This window comes from Falco rusticolus, chromosome 1, assembly GCF_015220075.1.
Source record: "Falco rusticolus isolate bFalRus1 chromosome 1, bFalRus1.pri, whole genome shotgun sequence".
Taxonomy (NCBI): Eukaryota; Metazoa; Chordata; class Aves; order Falconiformes; family Falconidae; genus Falco; species Falco rusticolus.
Genome location: NC_051187.1, coordinates 69780380 through 69801105, shown reverse-complemented (window position 1 = coordinate 69801105; position 20726 = coordinate 69780380). Strand labels below are relative to the sequence as shown.

General features: G+C 36.6%; 1 protein-coding gene across 2 annotated transcripts in view; it reads right to left on the bottom strand.

The window, feature by feature from the left end:
- NFXL1 (nuclear transcription factor, X-box binding like 1) overlaps positions 1-20726 on the bottom strand; it is a 48551-nt gene that overhangs the window by 14873 nt on the left and 12952 nt on the right. For both annotated transcript variants that reach the window (XM_037383767.1, XM_037383774.1), the window contains exons 12-18: positions 19445-19565; positions 18630-18786; positions 17894-17985; positions 13366-13387; positions 7322-7462; positions 4706-4872; positions 3873-3942 (exon numbers count right to left, since the gene is read on the bottom strand). In XM_037383767.1, coding sequence (XP_037239664.1) covers positions 3873-3942; positions 4706-4872; positions 7322-7462; positions 13366-13387; positions 17894-17985; positions 18630-18786; positions 19445-19565 — 770 coding nt within the window. The remainder of the gene's footprint in view (positions 1-3872; positions 3943-4705; positions 4873-7321; positions 7463-13365; positions 13388-17893; positions 17986-18629; positions 18787-19444; positions 19566-20726) is intronic.

Below are 20726 nucleotides of genomic sequence, written 5' to 3'. Positions count from 1 at the left end.
GCAGCCACTCCAAAAGCTAAGTACAAAAGATAAGTTTATCATTTCCAAACAAAGGGGCTAACACTTCAGTTTAAAGGATGGCCCGGCTTCCAGAGATCTCATGAAAACCTCCACTGCTTAAGCCAGACATTGAGAAAAATCCTCTCACTATGGACCAAAGACGTACATTTACTTTTAAAATTAAATTTTTGCAACCCACATACATTTTCAAGGTGTGTTTACAGAATTAAATTCTATTTCCAGAATGCTTAATTAATTTCATTTATTAAAAAAAATATACACATACTCTTAAAATTTATGACATTGTCTTTACTGCACTATGTTAAAATAGGTTTGTCACAACGGAGTCCCATATTTCACAGCAAGAGAATAGCACAGTGCACAGTAAAAGTAAAAAGCATGGTTATTTTGTCAAAAAATACTAATTACACAGAATAAAGTATTAAACCCAGATCCACAAATATGATATGAATACATATGTGGTGAAAACTGATAGACTGTTAAAATGTCTATGTAAGTAAGAATTGTCCCAAAACATCTGCAAACGCGATCATAAGAATTTAATCACCCCTGATTAAAAAAAAGTTAAATTTCCTTCAACAGGATATTTCGTTATTGCTACCCAACAAAAGAGAGCTTTTTAATTGAAGCAGCTAATCTAACAGCTGTGTCAATAGCAAAGACTTTGCTTCTCCCTAAAGCAGAAAGGAAATGTGAGCTGTATTGAATAATACCAGAAGTAATTTTTGTAGTTTTATACTGCCATAGCAAAACCAAAGGCATGAAACCTTTCAAGACTTTCCAGTTCGTGTTGATTTTTTCAAGGCACCAGACAATGTAATTGATTTTCATATTCCCCAGATGTACCATGCTACCTGTAATTCAAATACAGTAGCATACTGTCTACCACAATTTCCATTAACCAAAAAGCAAAACATCTCAAAATACTGTATTCTATTGAACCTAAGCTGCACTATGCTAGGCTTGGTGGAGGAACAGTGCACACTGATTTTTAGCCAAAAGCATCTTTACCGAGTTCTGCTAATGACCCAAGGTCAGCTTCTGACATAAAATAAGAAAATTCTCGTAAAACACTAATTTGAAATTTACTTGAGGTTGCCAGGACTACACACAAAACACTTCCAATTTAGTTTTGGGCAGACATATTTGATTTGTAAACTTCAAATGTTCTAAATTCGGCAGTCTTATCCACCTTCTCTTTTGGCCAAGTTTTTTTTGAAGTTATTGTCATGAGGACACCTCAATGGGTTTGATCTGTATTTGGTGAGGAGGGGTGGGGGCAGTGGCAGTGGCAGGGTGATGTCTGTTAAGTCAGCTCCTTCAAATTGCGTTTATCAGCGATTCCTTTAAAAGAGAACTATCAGTATAATTTGTATTGTGATACAGCTAGCCAATTTTCCCAAAGTTGCAGACAAATATTGTAGTCTTATGGAACAGAAAAAATATCCCTAGCATTGCTCAATATTTAGAGAAACATGAACAATTTTTTTTAGAAAACAAAACAACAAAACCCAAAACCCATACAGTACATACAATGTTACCAGAATAGGATCTGAGGAAGGGAAGATGAACTGTAACACAACAGGCACTAGCTGAACCAGGACTGTACTAACAGCTGTATGTTTCATGAAAGCCAGTAAGAGCTAGAATCACCGGAATGGAAAACCATGCTATTCTTACATCATCGCCCACACTAAAAAGATTCTCTGGATAGCAGAAGCTGTGTAAAAACTTATTTTTCAAGGCAGCTATAGGAACAAAAATTTTAGAGTTAAATAGAAGCTTTATACAACTAAAGTGGACTCCATCATCCTCAGCTTGCTTTCACATCCCACTGAATTAAGTTTAAAAACCCATCATCTGTGAAACAGGACAATTTTGAACTGCAAGCTGGAATTCAGGACCACTACTAGCTAGATTTTAAATCCCAGACTGAGTCTTGGGAATCTGTCCAGAAAAATCACAACAGTTAATCAAAGATGAGATGAAGGGAGGGGAAGAGAGAAATCTTTGAAGAGAATCTGAAGTACAGGAACACATAGTTCATGTTAAAAGATTATAAGCACTCTTGAAAATAAAGAGGAGGAAGTCTTGTAGCAAATACAACCAAAGTAACACAGAGGAAAATGAAAGGACAAAATTAAGAGGTAAATGGACAATGAAATAATATCCAAAAGTGTTCCCCCGCCAGGAAGAGTGCTTTCAGACATCCAGATGAGAAAATTGTGAAAGGCACATTCATTTACAGAAAAAAAAGATATCAGAAAGGCATCTACAAGGGCAAAAACCAGAAGATACAACTAGGCACAGCACAGAGCACAACTTTCCTGTTGGGGTTAACACAGTCTTGTCTGAAAAACAGAGGAACAGAGACTGTTGGGAAACAAGCAGGAATCCTATGAATTTTTGCATTTACTCAAAATAAAAATAAGTTTTGTAACAATGTCAAGGATTCAATTTTGATACTTCTGACACTGGAAAAAATGAAACAAAAGAAAAATTCTGAACCTATGTCAATTAGGTTGAGGCAGAATTCAGAACTACAAGAGACGAGGTAAGACAACAGGAATCTAGAGGACATCATAGGTAAACCAGCCTAAGTGAACAGAGTGGAATCAGGGAAGGAGAATTGATTGAATCAAATTATTTACGAGTGCCAGCTAAATACTACGTAAGACAAAGAAACTCAACTACACAGGGAAAGGCCAAACCAGAACAACTACATAGTAAGTGATTATGAGATAAAATACTTTCTTCAGTACAAGTGCTTATTGCAGGGAAGGAGAATTTCTCAGAAATTCTGGCAAGTTTAGCAGTGGAAACACTTTCCAAAATATTACTGACTATTCCTGTTTTTCCACTTCATAGATTGTCTAACCCTACAGTGTAGTGAAGAAAGGACTGTTACTCTCACAGCAGCTAATGACAACTAAAGAACAAATATACAATAATAAGTAATGCATGGATTTCCAAAAGTACACAAGCAGCACCTAACAGCAGCACTGGGAGGGACCAAGGAAGAAGTCATTCTGCCCACCCCTCATGTCAGTTGTGGATAATACTGCTACAAGACAAATCCTGAAATGTGTCTAAACATCTCTGAGGAAAATTTGCATCTTTTCTTATGAAAAAAGCTCCAACCAGTTCTTCCCCTGCTCCACATGCTTCACTACTCAGAAGTGGTATTTAACGTGAATCTTCCTTACTGATGCCTACATACAATGGCTCATAGTCTAAGCATCATGCAGTGGTATTATTATTCTCTTCTTTACAGCAACGCTTTACATATACCCAGATACAGTAGAAAGATTAACTTGCTTGTCTTCTATTTCACACTATTTAACATGTATTTTATTAACACAGCAGGACATTATTAACTCATCTCACTTAAGTATAACATACTTCCCCACCCCAAATGGTTGCACAGACAGGGATTACTAGACCTGCACTTAGATGAGAACAATCACAACCACAATTCTCAGTATTCTTCCTAATCAAACAGTATCCCATTATTTTGGAGATATAAATTCAAGACCAGATTTTAACCACGTTAGAGGACATACTCTTCCACATTCAACCCCATCTGCATGCTTAAACATTTAAGCCATTAATGCCTTGAAGACAAATCTCTGATCCTTCAATATAACCTCCTAATTTGACAGCAAGACATTAATAACTGTCCTCAGAGTACAGTTCACTAGCGCTTCGCATCTGTCATTTAGCATATTCAAGTAGACTAAGCTGTAGCTTGCTTGGCCTATGATACTGTATCAAAAACCTTGCAAAGAAGTAAAACCTGCAAAACTCCACACATCCATCCAATCCAGTATTTCTTTGTTAATATGGCTTACCTCTTTTGGACACTGATTTTTGCAGGAAATAAGAAGCTCCTTTTCTTTTACATCAGCACACGTCAGTTTTCTGTAAAAGAAAAGATGTATTTGTGATAAATTCCAAATTAAAACCAGCAAAAGTCAATAGAAGTAGGGCATATTTTAAATGTATCTCACTGTAAAGAAAAGTGGGCTCATTGGTCCACATCCTGTGGGACTAATACAAATTTAGACAATTTGAGGTGCTTTAAAGAAAATGTGCAAAAAACACACATGGGTGTAATTAATGTTTTCAGAGCAATATGCAAAGGATAATGCATAAATCCACAAGTCCCACCTTACATTTAGTAAAGCCTAGCTTGCCCTCTATTCACACACACACAGATGACTATACAGAAGTACAAATGGTTACTAAGAAGTTTTCCAATTCAAACAGCTAGAGTTTGAATGACATTAATTGTAAAGACCTTTTACACTAACGACATTAATTCTGATTCTTGTTATAAAAAGCTTCTTTACATACTGCAGAAGAACCACATACAGATCAAACATTATGTAGATTACACATATAGATCAAACATTATGTAGATTACTGTATTTGCATAATTTAAAATATTAATGTATTATAAATCCAGTTCTGCTCATGAGATTCCATGCATTTATGATTTTAGCAGTAATATCGAACAAAACCAATGAAAAAACTTAACCAGAAAACCCCCATTATATTAAAAATTATAACCTTCAAGAGACACTTTATAACTTGCCATAAGAATAGCTCCCATCCCGACATTTCAAATGGTTTCCAGTTAGTAACATTCAAATGAAAAGTTGGGTTCAGGTCTGACACTTACAAGCATTCAATATACAGTATTGATAGTTTGCAGTGACACTTTATTTTAAGCATCTGGAGACATGATGGGCAATCCCCAGGATGACAGGGCAAAACACATCGGTGAGGACAGCCAGATGGACGGGGCTTGGTACACTCCTCTTCACACTGCAAACATTCTGGACCTGCCTAACAAAATAAAACCAAAGTATTAAAGAAAGTGCCAAACAATTGTTTGTTAGATACCATTAACAAGCTTTTATAGAGAAGAAAGAGTTGTGGTGGTTTTGCTAAGGAAATCCAGCTGTTCAGTAAGATATCCCTCAAGCAAAAATAATTATATATGCCTTTACAAGAAAAGCAGAAATGCCAGTCTTTGTCGGTCAAAGAGACAGAGTTCTTTTTGCTTCCTGGGCATAAAAGGACCTTTTAATATTAGTGTTTTGGAAAACTGCCATTAAGCCAGTTAATTCTCTATGGAAAACTGTTAGAAAAAGAAGTGATTTCATATTCAGAACTAATTTTTCCTACCCACCATGTTATCATAAAACTTTAGTCATGACATACTACTCTGTAATACAGGGACAAGGAGGTTTGTTTGCTTCTTTTTAAGAAGCAAACTTTAAGTCATTCCATTTCCATACATGTACAATATTTCATATAAACTTCCAAAAAGTATTAGCTTAGGTATATGCTGGGAGCTGCTAAGGCATTGCTTCTGCTCCACATACTACACAAAGTCTACAACAACTGTAGTGTCATTCTCATTGCAGGTGACACAACTGACAATCAGTACAACATGATGGACATCAGCACAGTAAATTAAACTCCATTTCTACTCATATTCTTACCATAACTCATCCAGAATCCCAGTCTGCAAATACGCACAGACAGATTGACATGGTTTATCAACTAAACCTACACAGCACAGTATTTTAAGGCTTGCTATCACATTCAAATGCTCAGTTTCACAGAAGTCAGTCAGAGTAAAGCCAATTATCCAATAACAAAGCTACACAATGCCTTCCCAAAATAACTAATTCCATCCCAGCATTTCACCTTATGCTACTCAAAATAAGGACATAAGAATTTCAGGTTTTAATACAGTTTCCCCTGATATTCTTCCAATCCCCTTTTCTTCTGCTTCTACAATTGACAATTTTTGCTGAAGGTTTAAAAGGACCTTTGTACAATGATTGTTTACAAAACCTAACCTCAAGAATTCACATCTAAAAGACAAGAGCAACTGAAAGCATTTAGAAAACTGTGATATAAAATTTAACAGCAGGTAAAAGCAAACAGCTGACCTTTCTACAACATTTTCTAGCACAACATGCAGAACAAACTTAAATTCCAGACAGAAAATCGCTACTCAGACAAAATCAAGAATTTAATCAGGACTTTTCTGACTACACCTGCAATTTTGTCTACCAAAACAACAGAACAAAAGCTCTAAAGGTCAAAGCCAACTTGAGTTCATAAAAATTCAAACAAAATTGGAAAATGAAATTTACCCATACTTCACATGTACATAGACTCCTGTTTTCTGAAAATGTGTTGCCTCATTCAAAATGGAGCTAGGAATAATCCTTACACACTCACATTTTAATTGGTTTAACTGAAGCAGTAGGCAGACAGCCTCTGATAGTCATAAATGGAGATGTCAAAACTGTCACTGTTGGTATTTACTGATGTCACCATTACTGCAGGTTACTGTTCCACAAGTTGCTCTAAGAGCTCAACTCTCAGACAACAGTTTCACAAACACCAATAGAAACAATATAGTAACTGCAATATATACAGTTCTTAGATGACAACACCACTTCTAGGACTGGAATCTACAGGGATACGATCCTATTTAAGTTAAAATGTAACATTTATGTTTTGTACCCAACTGAATGCTGGCTCAGTTTTCTAAATGCCCAGAGAGACCATATTGCAATTTTTTCTAAAGTAATGCTTTCAAAGCTTAAAATTCTGTTTGCCTCCAAATCATGACTCTCAAACCACAAGCTACATGCTTTTGACTGTTCAAAACTAGAACAAATTTCAGCTTTGTACTTACTCGTATTTTTGTTTCATATTATCTTCAGCAACTAAAACCTACAGCTTCTTAACCACATAAATGAGTTTCTAGTTGACACTGATAAACAGGAATGTATCAACTCAGTGCTTTAAGAAGTCTTCACATATTCTGAAACATTTCCAGTGCGCTCTCCTACAGATTTCTTACCCTCCTCAACAGATTTACAGCTCTCCTCTGGAAAGAGTTTCCCCAGTCGATTGCAAGTGCATTTGTAGACAGAGATTATCAGCAGTTCACTTGATCTCGACAGTTACAAAGACTGATTTTAACGACTTGTCAAGAAATAAGGTTTTGACGAAAAAGTAACGTATGTCATCCTAACCCAAAAAGGTATAGCATATGCAAAATACATATTATTATCTCAGGTTTTTAGTCTAAAGAAGTATAGATTAGCTACATGTCACAGCATCAATGGGAACAGAGCACGTGCAAGTCTCCCACTGGAACCTGGAATAGATCCTGTGCCTTTCTGTTGCCAATTCTTTATTTTCCAGTTAAAATTGAAGACAATGTATAAAATACACAAATACAAAAGCTAGGAAATAAACCTACCTTCTTTCCATCTGCACTACTGTTCAATTTAGTAACGTGATGACATTCTTTCATACAGGTGTGATTTTGACAATCAAGAAGCCGCCCACAAAACCTTTTACATGAGTAGGGATTTGCAGAGTGACATGGTAATGGAGTAACCTAGAAGTTAAAAATTAATAAATACAAATATGCAGATAATGTATATATACACACATTGCACATGTGTACCGTGATATCTTATCTATCTATATACACCCACTATACATATATACACACACAAAGAGGAACTGCATCATTACAGAGAATGTTTGGTTCTCGAGTATCTTTGTTAAAAGAAGAAAAGCAGTGCAATGTCTATTTGACTTTTTTGTTTAATAGACTTTAGGTTCCCATCCCAATATAACCACACATTTGTTTCACACTGATTATACCAGGTAAAAAAGCCCACTTTTTTAATTAAACAACCTAACTTATGCAAAAGGTGGGTTTTTTTTAAACAGACTATTACATTCTCAAATACTTTAGTGTGATTTATTCCTTCTTTCTGAATTACACTCGTGCCTTGCATTAAAGGTTTCTAAACTGCTTTACAGTTACTGCAGAAGACTGTTATAGTTTGATTTCACAAGCTTAACTGTGTTACGGTCACCATAAACCCAAAACATTTTACAGTTCTGTAGACAGAAAACAACCTGCCCGTCAGAAATTCTATAAAACAAATACTGACTATATCAAATATAACTCCCAGGATTGGGAAGGGGAAGAAAAAATGGCTCTATTGACAGGACTAAGATTTTAATGTCTTATGATATATTTGTGCTTTCTAATTTGAGGTTAACATTCCAGTTAACAGAGCTTTGTAGTACTATTCAGAGCACCTATTTAGAAGCCTTTAATCTTCATTGGTACTGAAACAGTATAAACTTCTAACTTGGTTAACTAGGTTACTTTCCTAAAGTTGAATAGTACAAATCTCTCAACATCACAAGTATTAGAGGAAACTCACTGTTCCCATCTTCCAACCATTATATAATATTCACATGAAAAAGAATCAGTTTTGTGATGCTGTCAAAAAAATTGTGGGTTTTTTTTTAATTTCATGATCACTTCACAGATGAAACCAGAAACTATTTGTGTTGTTATTACACAAGAGGCTAATATGACATAACTGACTTTGACTAGAGTAAGGGTGTGATTATGTGTTACAGCTTAAGTTGACTGAACAGCTTTGCACTATGCCTTTTCCTTTTCTCCCAACTCTACAGTCCTAACCGTACACTCCTACCACTTAATTTGAACAAGTCTTACCACACATCTGTCTTTAAAGCAAGACAACTCAACTAATCAAAATGGACAAAAAGGAATTAGTAGGAAAAAAGTTCCTTGTCTTTTGCTAGGTTTGCAAGTGTATTGACTATGCAACCAGGTGAGCGCTGGAACTGAAACGAGGGAAGAGGGGGCAGTCCCTCACAGGGCAGTGAGGAATGCTCTCCCTTCAGCACTGTCCATGTTGATTTCCCTCCATCTTAAAGCAAAAATATACAATGTACCATTTGAATCCACTGACCTATGGAAATGCTTTCTGGGCTTCACCTCAAAAAAATCTGTACTCCGCATCAAGTCATTACAAAATCCAATTCATTCACAAGACTTCTGAACTCCTCATCCTGACCCACCGAGACTCCGTGAACCGAAGCAGTCTGCATGGCAGGCTGAATATCAGGCATGGAATACACAGGAGAAAACCCTGAAGCCATCATGTCCAACTACTCTTACATCCCTATGTTAGAGCTGACACTCATTACGCTGGCTAAAGCACTAATACAACCATCGTAAGTAGTCTGAATGCCTGGCTCATACCACACCCTGCAAACACACTACAACTCAGCCTCTGATGGCTTATGCTTCTGGTGACCAAAGGAACAAAAGCCAGCAATAGGCCTACAAAAATGAGTGTCTGAAGCAGAGAATAGTTCTATACCCAGTGAACACACCACCAGTTACCGAAGGTTTTATCATTCTTAATATCCTACCCCTTCTCATCCTCCTCCTTCCTCACAGTCGCAACTTCCTTTCAGTAGCAATGTAAGTAGTAAAGGAATGCTGGAAGATAGAAGAATGAAAAAAACAGGTGTACCAAGCATTACGATCTACCTCTGCCCACTCCTCTACCTTTCCTTGCTCCCGCACTGCCACTTATGACTACCGGTTCTTCGGTGGCTCAGGCAGTGACGGCAGATCAGGGCAATAACAGCATGTTAGCGCTACAGCTGCACAGTTCAATAATGCTGATGAGACTTCTTTTAACCAGGAGTCAGTCTTTCGTCATACAGGGACACAAGCTCTAGCTCCAGCTAAAGTGAATTAACAGAAGCACATAGGCAGAAGTGGAGCATCCGTTGTAGTAGCATCCCTCAAGCACACTGGATGAGATGCAATGTTGAATAAAGCAAAGGGCACTGAAGGAAGCCCACAAGCCAGCAAGACAACAGTGGCAGTTTTCAGATGGCTGACTGTGGAGAGCATCCCAGCCCTCTGGCTGCATCCAGCATAGCTCCAGTTTGCCCCTCTCACTGACTTTCTAGAGTCCAATAAAATTGTCTTCTGGAATCAATTGATATCATAGCCAAAATAAAAGAATTTCAATTAATTTAAACCTACATTACATTTTCAAATTTTGTTTCCATTTCTTGACAAGTCAGTATGCTTGGATTTATTACTAATATCCACAAAGACAAAGTAGAGAAAAGGGTTACTTTCTATAGTTGGAATGCATTTCTGAAATGGCTAAATGGAGGTCTCTACTCTTGCTACAAATATGAATATCAAAGCCACCACAAACCCCAGGAAGCTGACGAGCTGAAGAATAAAGAATGCAGATGAGAACCAGAAGTATTTTATGAAAGCTGATTGGAAACAAAGAAAACAAGGAGGCATCATTTTCACACCACAGGTCTTCTACAGGATAAGGAAAGGAAGGCAAGGCAAAAAGGACAAGACAACTTTCAGAAGCTTTCCAGCACATCTCCTAAATGCATAAAAGCAACTAACAGATAAATCAATTGGGATATGAAAATAGAAAGCAAGTACAATAGGGCAGCAAAATTTTGGAAACATTTATGATATTCAGCCATAAAAGATGAATCCCATTAAGTTTTACATAAGTTTTAACCTAGAGACAGAGTAATAGCCTCCCTCCTATAAATGAACCACAGCTTAAAAAAACCCCTAGAATAATGAAACATAACATTAAATTCCTACCGGGGGGGGGGGGGGGGGGGGGGAAGCAGCATTCTATCTGCCCGAGAACAGCATGACTGAAATTACAGGATATTCAAAATACTCATCACGGAAACAGAACCAGAATGTTTCCCTTCCCCTAAAACATTTAATGAAATGAAGCAACTACAAGAGAAATAAATGCAGCAGATTAATTAATACCATATCCAGTTAGGATTTCTTTCTTCTCATTGATCTTGTATGGGCTTTAATGTTTTCCCATAAACACTGATTTTGAATACAAATATTAGCTCTTATAATTTGATTTAAAAGAGCATATGTATGCTACTGCTATGAAATGCCAATGCTTATAGCAGTTCAAAGGAAAAGTAAAACATCAAGTTTTCATTTTGGGGTGGCAGCAATTGTTGATGATAGGTGATTTTTCTTACTTACAACTTGAAACAAAATTGACAGCTACTTTTAAGCACCTACAAATCAAAGAAGTTATTAAAAAGGCAGCTGCACACTGTAGCTAAAATAAATCTTATTTTAAACATCATGTTGAATCATACTTCCATTGAACACAGACTTTATATAATTATACCACCTAAAAAGTAGTTTTAAGTCTGTTGGTTCAAGTGATCGATCGCTTGTTCAAAATACCCAAAGACATGTAAGAGCTCGAATTAAATCAATCTCTTAAAACTACTTTTTAAACTAAATGCCAAAGTGAAATTAAAAAAGAAAGCAAGACACACAAAACCCAACAAAACGACCAACTCCAATACCTACACAAATGAAAATTACTGTCCAAGCAAAAATGTAAAGACAGTACATTTGTTTATCATATAACTTCTAAACTGTTTGCTTTCATTCACTCTTCTCATTGTCTGCAGGCATCCCAGTAAAATATAAGACAACTTTATAACTCATTTAATTCCTAGTTTGTTTCTTTTATACCTCCTCCATTATAGTTCTGCTATACCTTCTATACCTCCTCCATAACAGTCCAACATAAGTAGTAACATAGTACAGCGATGAGCCCCCTCTTCACAGCAAAACTTTGCTTGAGAAAATTGCTACTTTCATCACTTGTGAAAAGTTCATATTTCCTAGTGAAAATCCCCTCATGGGCTGGAACCTACTACAGGAGGGAGGCGTTCGTAAACACATACAAATGTTTTCTCTTGTTAACAAAAGTAGTTTGAGGTGAGAAAGAACCAATATGGCTATAAAACACTGAATAGACATGACATTTTTTTTTTCTTTTTAGAGATATCAGGAATAACAAAAAATGTACAATGCATATAAATACACTGTAAACACCCCCTCTCACACACACATTTAACAAATCATTCTTTTCCTTGACTGCTATAAAAAATCTCGAAGATTAGGACACTTCATTCCACTCCAGAAACCACTAAACTTCAGCAGGAAGGAAGCACTGCACTCTGCTGGCTGAGAGAAGGAACGTTTAATCTAGAATATCATATAACATCAATAAATGTTAATAATTAAAGTTAGGTATAGACTCCGTGGGATTGTGCCCTATTTTCTACACTAACCCATAAAGAAAACATGGCCCAAAACCATTGACTGATTCTGCTAAGACCAGTGTGCAAAGGAGAATGGATTTTTTTTCCCAATTATTCTGAAATTAGTAGTTATAAATATGTAGTAATTGGAACCATCTTCTCTAATAAGAGCAGCCATCCTGTCCTCTGTTATGGGGAGGGATATATACTTCATAACCATGTACATCTGAACAGTACCAAACCCAGTAACATCATCTAGAGCAAGTTATATATTGGGTCAATTGACCACAGCTTATATTTTGTTTATACATAAATTCATGGAAGCTGTACTGCAGATACATAAATGTGAACAACATTTGCAGATGTTGCCACCACATAATCAAGCTACCATTACAACACATACCGAAAGATTATTAAAGAAGGTCAAAGAATAAAAAAAGAGGGGATGCGTCTTTAAATATTTAAAGTGTTTTCTAGAATTTTTTACTTGCTTAAAATGAAACTAGGTTTGTTATAGTATTGTTAGCTGCATTTTGATAGTGAACTTGTATCAGACTTAATAGTAGACAAAGCTGTAATAGCAACAGTGTTTTTTTAAATAGTAGTTTAGCAATCATCTCTTAAAAATCATGAAATTTAAGATCAATTAATTTTTCTTGATTTTTAGAAATTACTGTGAACAACGATGATAGTTATTTAGCTTCAAGTGTCAATTAGATTTTCTTCTCATGACAGCCAAAACAGACAATGACTTCATCCAAAACTGGAGAAGGCTACACATCAAAAAGACAAGATAACAACTAACATTGAAGAAGTTTCTACTATATTGTCTAATTCCATCCATGCACGCTTAGATCCATGTCACGTTAAGAACTTTCCTGCAGGACTCTATACTCCTTATCCTTTTAAAAAAGACACAGCAGTTTCCAGAACTGAGGAAAGTTATGTGACAGAGTGAATAATAACTGTAGAATGACAGGGAAAAAAATCCCAGAACTATATAATGAAAAAAGACCACCCACTCCAAAAAAATTTAAACACTATTTAAACAACTTCAAGAATACACAAATAGCTTCGTATATCTTGAGCTTAAATTTCTGTCCAAGAATTCTAAAAAGTCAAGTAGTTTTATATATTCTCCAAAAAGGAACTAAAATATTTTCTTATATGTAAGCCCTTATAAAATACTTCATTGGTTTTAAAATATAAACCCCCCATATAATATTTTTCTTTAATATTTTTTTTAGACTGACAAAGTGAGATATCCTTTACATTTAACTTTAAAAGGCAGTTTCCGTGACTCACCTCATGCTGCCCAAGACACTCCCTGTTAAAGAGAGAAAAAACAGAGATTCAGAAAACATGTATTTCTTTAATACAGGACTTTAATCAGTGACTGCCTTTCACACAAAAATAATGCATTCTATTTTTAAAAAGTGCAAACTACGAGAAAATCATACATCTATGCAGATCAACACCTTCTTTATCAACAGTTGTTTGGATTGCTGTATTTTATGACTGCAGTTCCAAAATCAGTGTTTCATGTGCAGATTACTTACAGTAGTATATGCAATTAATAATTTTTGTTTTTAAAAATTACCTGAAATGCTTTCAGATATCTTCTCCTTTGGCTCTACTAATATATCACTTCATATTTTTCAGTTATTTCAGAAAACTATCTAGTCTAACATTTACAATTCAGTCCCTTGCCTACCATTCCTAGGAAATAAAAAATGCACCCTGCTAAGAATTTTGAAGGTATTAATTGGTGACTCATTCAAACACTGATCTCCTAAACATTAAATTAATCTTTATTTTTACAAGTATGGTTTTATTTTCACCTCTGATTTCACACCTGTCATCTCCTTCCAAAGTATTATTTTGATTTCTCTACTGAAACCGTATAAAGGAGAGTAATGAAAACATTAATACTCTAGCTAAAATACCTGTAAACCAGTTCCTAAGAATTTCTAGGAAAGTATTTAAAAAAAAAAAAAGCATCTCTGATAACTTCTCTAACACAGAGCAACTACCAATAGCTAAAGATGGTCTTTAGGACAGCAAGATATTAAAAAGAGCAATCAGTCTTTCACCTGGTATAATACGGAGCAGATAGAGCACAGGAGCCTGCTCTTTGCTCTACACAGCTCAATTCTCTTATATCCAAGACAAACTTCCAGCTAATTTGGCTTCTAGGATCTCTGCATTCCATTGTAGCATGCTTCTGTACCACTGCAAGGGGAAACTGCTCAACCAGCCCAACTGTAGCTACTAAATCGGTGGATAAGAGACTCCCCATAGCAACCCTGCATTCACGTTGAGATGTAATGGTGTCAGACTAACTACTAGATGCATGAAAAACTAGCAGGACCACTGGGCTCAAAGGGTAGTGGCTAGTTGTTTGTATCCTACTTGGACACCAGGTACAGGTGGAATTCTTCAGCCTGGGACCTATCTTGTTTAATTATTTTTTTTCCCCAATAACTTGGAAGTGACAAAATGCACTGATTTTGCAGACAATGCTCAAGGACGATACAGTTAATACATTTGAGGGCAAGGGGTGCCATTCAGAAGGATCTAGACAGACTGGACGGATGGGCTGAGAGGAAATTCATGAAATGCAGAGACAAAGAAAGTCCTGCATCTGGGACTGACTAAACCTCCACAACGCTACAGCCTGGAGACACACTAACAGTCTGTCAGAATTAAGGGGAAGTTACCAAGAAGTTGAAGCCAGGCTCCTTACCGAGGCTCTTAGCAGGAATGCAAGAGATAACAATGACACTCTTAAACAAGAAAGACCCCCCACAGTGGAGGAAAAAATTTTAACACCAACACCATACCCCATCCGCGCACCCCCCCCCGCCCCCACCCCCCCAAAAAAAAAAAAAAAGAGCAGTAAGAGTATAAGTGTAATCAAGCACTGAAAGAGGCTGTCCAGAGAGGCTGCAGAATCAACATACTAGGGGGTTTTCAAGGTCCAGCTGGACAAAACTCAGGGGTCCACACTGGGACCAGCACTATTTAACATCTTTGTTGGTAACATGGATAGTGGGGTTGAGTGCACCCTCAGCAAGTTTGCCAATGACACCAAGCTGTGTGGTGCAGTTAACACGCTGGAGGGAATGCATGCCATCCAGAAGGACCTTGACAGGTTTGAGAGATGGGCCTGTGGAAACCTCATGAAGTTCAACAAGACCAAGTGGAAGGTCCTGCACATGGGCCAGGGCAATCCCAAGCACAAATACAGGCTGGGCAGAGAATGAACTGAGAGCAGCACTGAGGAGAAAGCCTTGGGGGTGCTGGTGGATGAAAAGCTCAACGTGTCCTGGCAACAGGTGCTTGCAACCCATAAAGCCAACCATATCCTGGGCTGCATCAAAAGAAGTGTGACTAGGAGGAGGTCAAGGGAAGTGATTCTCCCTCTTTGCTGCACTCTGGTGAGAACCAACCTGGAGTACTTTGTTCAGTTCTAGGGCGCCCACCATAACGACACGGACCTGCTACAGACCAGAGGAGGGCCATGAAAATGACCAGACAGCTGGAGCACCTCTCCTATGAAGACAGGCTGAGTGAGTTGGGGTTGTTCAGCCTGGAGAAGAGAAGGCTCCAGGGAGACCTTACAGGCTTTTCGATATTTAAAGAGGGCTTATAAGAAAGATGCGGACAGACTTTAGTAGGGCCTGTAGTGATAGGACAAGGGGCAATGACTTTAAACTAAGAGGATAGATTTGCATTAGATATTAGGAAGAAATCCTTTACTATGCAGGTGGTGAGACACTGGAACAGGTTGCCCAGAGCAGCTGTGGGTGCCCCATCCCTGGCAGTGTTCAAGGCCAGGCTGGATGGGGCTTTGAGCAGCCTGGTCTCGTGGAAGGTGTCCCTGCCCGTGGCAGGGGGGTTGGAACTACATGATCTTATCTTTAAGGTCCCTTCTGACCCAAACCATTCTACAATTCTATGAAATTGATCCAAAATCAGTGTTGATCTGCTTTTAGCAGGAGGCTGGACTAGATGACCCCACCCCAAGGTACCTTCCATCCTCAATGATTCTGTGAAATTAATAGAGTAAATTTTTCAGAATCTCCCTTTTAACTCTACAGAAACAGACACTGAATACATTCCATTCCAAATCTCTCACCGTGCACGTTCAGAGATACCAAATTATTAGAAAAAGTGTCAAAAAGTATTGCAAAACCTTAGTGGTGAAGGATGGAATCCCCAGTAACATCCATCCATCCAGAACAGGATTATTTACACCACTCTCCATTATTGTATTTGTTCAAAAGTCCCTGTTCTAGCAATGATTCTAAAAGCCCTGCTAATGATCTAAGAAGGTATCATATATTTGCTTTGTAGCAAGACATTACTTTATACCTACAATTTTGTTTACTATTATTATTTTGTTGATTCAGGAAATTTCTCTCATTGCTTTCAGTAATTAAAAAAAAAAAAAAGTTACAGTTGCAAAGATCAATCAAGAAAGTTAGGATATTCCAGAATTAATGTGATGTGATGATAGTAGAACCACAACTGCTCCAAGAACTATGAAGTGTAACAATGCTTCCTCTAGTTAAAAATTAAATATTAATATTAAAATAAAATAGCATTAATATTGAATATTAAATTAACAACTTTTCCATATGGTTTCCTTCTCACTTTGCACACTTACATCCTCTGGGGAGGAGTCTTCAGACTAAAAGAGGTGATTTTTAGGTTGGAATTCAGAGGAACTAGGAGATGTGCCTTACATAATGCATGATGTTACACAATGACCTCTGCTGAATACCTATATGAGACAGTTTCTACAGGCATCTACCCAAATACTGAAACCAGACTGTTCATAACTACACATTTTTCACCTTTTGGGAGTCTGACTTTGAACTTTGAGCCCAAGTATCAGAAATACTGAGCAGTCACAGTTTTGAACAGAAAGTACAACCTATCATAGCTTGACAAATTAAATTCTAAACATATCTATGTCGGCAGTTAAACAGATATTTTTGACCATCTTCCTCCGTCTACTTCTCACTTCATAAAATGAGGACACAATATTCCCTTGTTAAGGAGAGATGTTTAAAAAACACATAGGCAGTAATGCCTGTGAAGTATGCAGCGTTTAAAATGGTAAGAGACTACAACACAAAAACAGACCAAACCCCCCAGTATTTCCTTTTTCAGATAAATGTTTCATTCCGAGTCCTTATTCCACAATGTAAACAGAAGTTCTAGCAAATTGAAAAAGAATGGTGAAAAACGTCACTACCATATCTTCCCTTATTATCCTCAGCATTATCACAGAAAGAGTTGATATGGCTCTACTCAGAGCAGAACCTTCTGGACAAGTTAAAAATAGAAAGGAGACAAGCAGATGGGATAAAGTGCATCCACCTGCCATTCATTAGCACACAATAACTGAACAACTGAGAAACAAAACAGCAATTCATTATGCAGAAAATTATGATCCCATAAACCAAACAAGATAGAAACTGGGTGGAAAAGTTGTATGTCACTGAAGACTATCAGATTACAGTGGCTGTCTGCAATTTTCATGTTTTTTCTCTTAAGGCAGCATTGCACACAACATTTATTAGAAACAACCAATGTTTACTAACGCTATCAGTCCTTTCAAACAGTGAGCACACACTACAGAAATGCCTATTACACAAGCACCACTGCTCCTAGTTTTGCAAGAAAAGTGTTCACACAGGCTCTCTTCATCTGAAGAGGAAAATATGGTTATTTTCATGTCCATGTCTACAACAATACAAAAAGAAAAAAATTCTTTTCATGCCAAAATTTTCTTTTGTAAGTTTCATTTTTTAATACTTACACTGGTATAGGAACCTCACAGGGAGGGCATGGTAGTGCTGTTTGAATAAAAGCTGGCTCAAGTGGCTGTTCCCAGGGTCCTGCAGACTGGTGCTGAGAGCAAAAGACAACACGGGCTGAATACAGAACACAAATGGAACCATCTGCTTGACAATAAACAAACATATCTCCTAAACCTATCTCCACTCTAACAAATCCACTTTCTAGTAACTAACGTTTTACTAATGGAAATCTCAACACCTCCTACACACAAAAAAAATTAGTTTCATGCTTAGCCTGGTTAGGGGTAAGAAAATTCAATTACTAAACAAGTTCAATTATCATCAAGCAGTGCATGCATCTGTCGTGTTTCAAGATGCCAAACAATTTCTCACTTCTAACTAGTGCAAATTTTAATGGTTTAGTAAATATCAGTTACAATTTTTTTTGCTATGTTTAAGGTAATTGCTTACATCTGAAATTAAACATTTGTAATACAACTAACAAAAATCTTACAATTTCTTGAGTAAGTATAACGGCTGAAAACTGCACATATATAATTATATATACTACAAAATTAATTAGATTGCAACAAAAACTAGAACTACTTAGGTTTTGGTTACGCAGTACATACACCTCTGTGCTTGATTATTTATTTATTTACTCTGAACCCCAAGAGCCTCCAAAATAAAATCAAGGTCAAAAACCTGTTGCTCATTCTTCAAAACACAACACACCATTTTCCACTATTTACTTACTAAGCCAGCTTGCTTCACAAGTGCTTCATCATGGCAGGAAACAGGGCACAAATGACCACATGTTAATGTTTTCTGGCAGGACTGACGACACGGAGGACACCGACCAAAGTGGCAATAGTGTTTCTCCTGGGTAGAGTGGTGACAGGTAGGTGGTCGACTGAAGTAAAATCCAAGAATGAATCAATATGACAGCAAGAAATACGATGTTACAGTCACTGAACAATTATGCTCAATACACAAAGAATGGAGATGAACAAGTGGTTTTTTGTTTGTTTTTTTTTTTCTTTTTAGAATGAGTTTACTTCTCACTTTCAGCCGTGGTTAATATTACAGTAAAATTATACAGGAGTTCTAAATTAAATTAAAATCAAATTTGGGTCGCATACTCCAACAGCTATTTCAATCCTAATTCTACTCTGCGCTAAGTAATCTTACTACACCCCAGTAGAAAATATTCTTTTTCCTTTTGCTAGTCAAGTTTTCTAGGTCAACTGCCTCATGGACATACTTTAAAATGTACCAGAGATGACTTGAAGAAATGAGTGGGACTGCAGAATTAGAAATGCTCAGTGGGACAGAACCTTCCCCTTGACAGCAGCAAGTTGCTCATGAAACCACAGCACTAGAGGTGTCTGACAGGAAGATTATTGCTAACTGCCATCTGTATAGTCAAGAATATGGAAGACTGACAAGTAATATCTGTAATCATATTAAAGGAATAATTTTTGCCTTTTAAGGTTGTATTTTACTACTTTCTTTAAGGACACTTATAACTCCACTGAAGAACTGGAAACACACACACCTTCTATACTGACCTGCACAGCTGTTTGCACTTCGGAGGTTTGATAGTGCGTTCTCTGCCACAGGGCACTTTAATGACAGTTTTCCCACAATTGCATTTCACATCTACAGTCTCTGGACATGGATTACAACTACCTAAAAATACATATAATAGCAACATGATAATGTGAATAAGCTACTAATTATAAAAAATGGTAACAAATATAACTGAATATGCACATGGCATAATTGTCCTATTTTGTTTGATCTAAATAACATATGGGTGTTATTTTTTTATTTCTGCTTAGTTTCAAATCCCTCCTGAGTAAGAGAATTTCACCATTCTTAAGGAATAGTAATAACAATCTTGATTATTCTACAGTTGTTAAATGGTATCAAGTTAGAAACAATCCCTCTCATTTTCAAAAGAAGTCAGCATTATTAAAGCCCAGACATTTAGATCACACAACACTTAAATACTTGCTACTTATATTTCAGTCTTACATACATATGAAGAACATGTCATCTTTCATCTATATTCAAAAGATAAAAAGACACATTGAAAAACTGGTACGATAGTTTTCCAGATTTTGTACAATATTAAAGAAATGTTCAGCCTATGTACAATGCTTTTTCCAAAAGATCCTCAAGTTACTTATGCTACTAACCTGATATATTTCAAAAAGATTTGTAAAATATCTGTGTTTTAATTTATGAAGATACAGTGTGGGAGAGCTATAAAGTGCCAACTGCTAAGTTTTATTATTGAGTAATTAAGAGTGAGAATATAAATTTTCTGAAAAGAGCAAATTTAGACATGGGATTCTGACTTACTAAAGTTGCATTGTGAAACTTTCAAGAAAGCAGTACTTCAAAGGTATTATCAACAGAAAAACTTTTTAAACAATTCTGATTTGTTAGCAGGATCTGAGAAGAAACACTTCAAGAAGCAGATCTCTCAATGACAAAAGGCTGCTGAAGTAAAAAGGATAGAAGTATACAATCTTTATATGAAAAATTAAATTTCAATGTGTAATCAGCACACACAAACAACTACTTTTACAAAACAAACTAAAGGTCTAAAGCTATGCTGCCCAACATATTGTTCTCAAATCAAGTGTTATAATGTACTACAGCAGGAAACAAAACACTTCTGATCCCCGGCAGCACATTCTAAATTTCAGCAAGCATGCTTGAGAAAAAAAGGTATATAAAAATCAAACCACAGACAGAATAGATTAAGTCACCTTTTTTCAAGGACCCCTGCTAAAGGCCAAGTGCTTATCATCAGCAACATCTAATAATTCTGAGATCAGG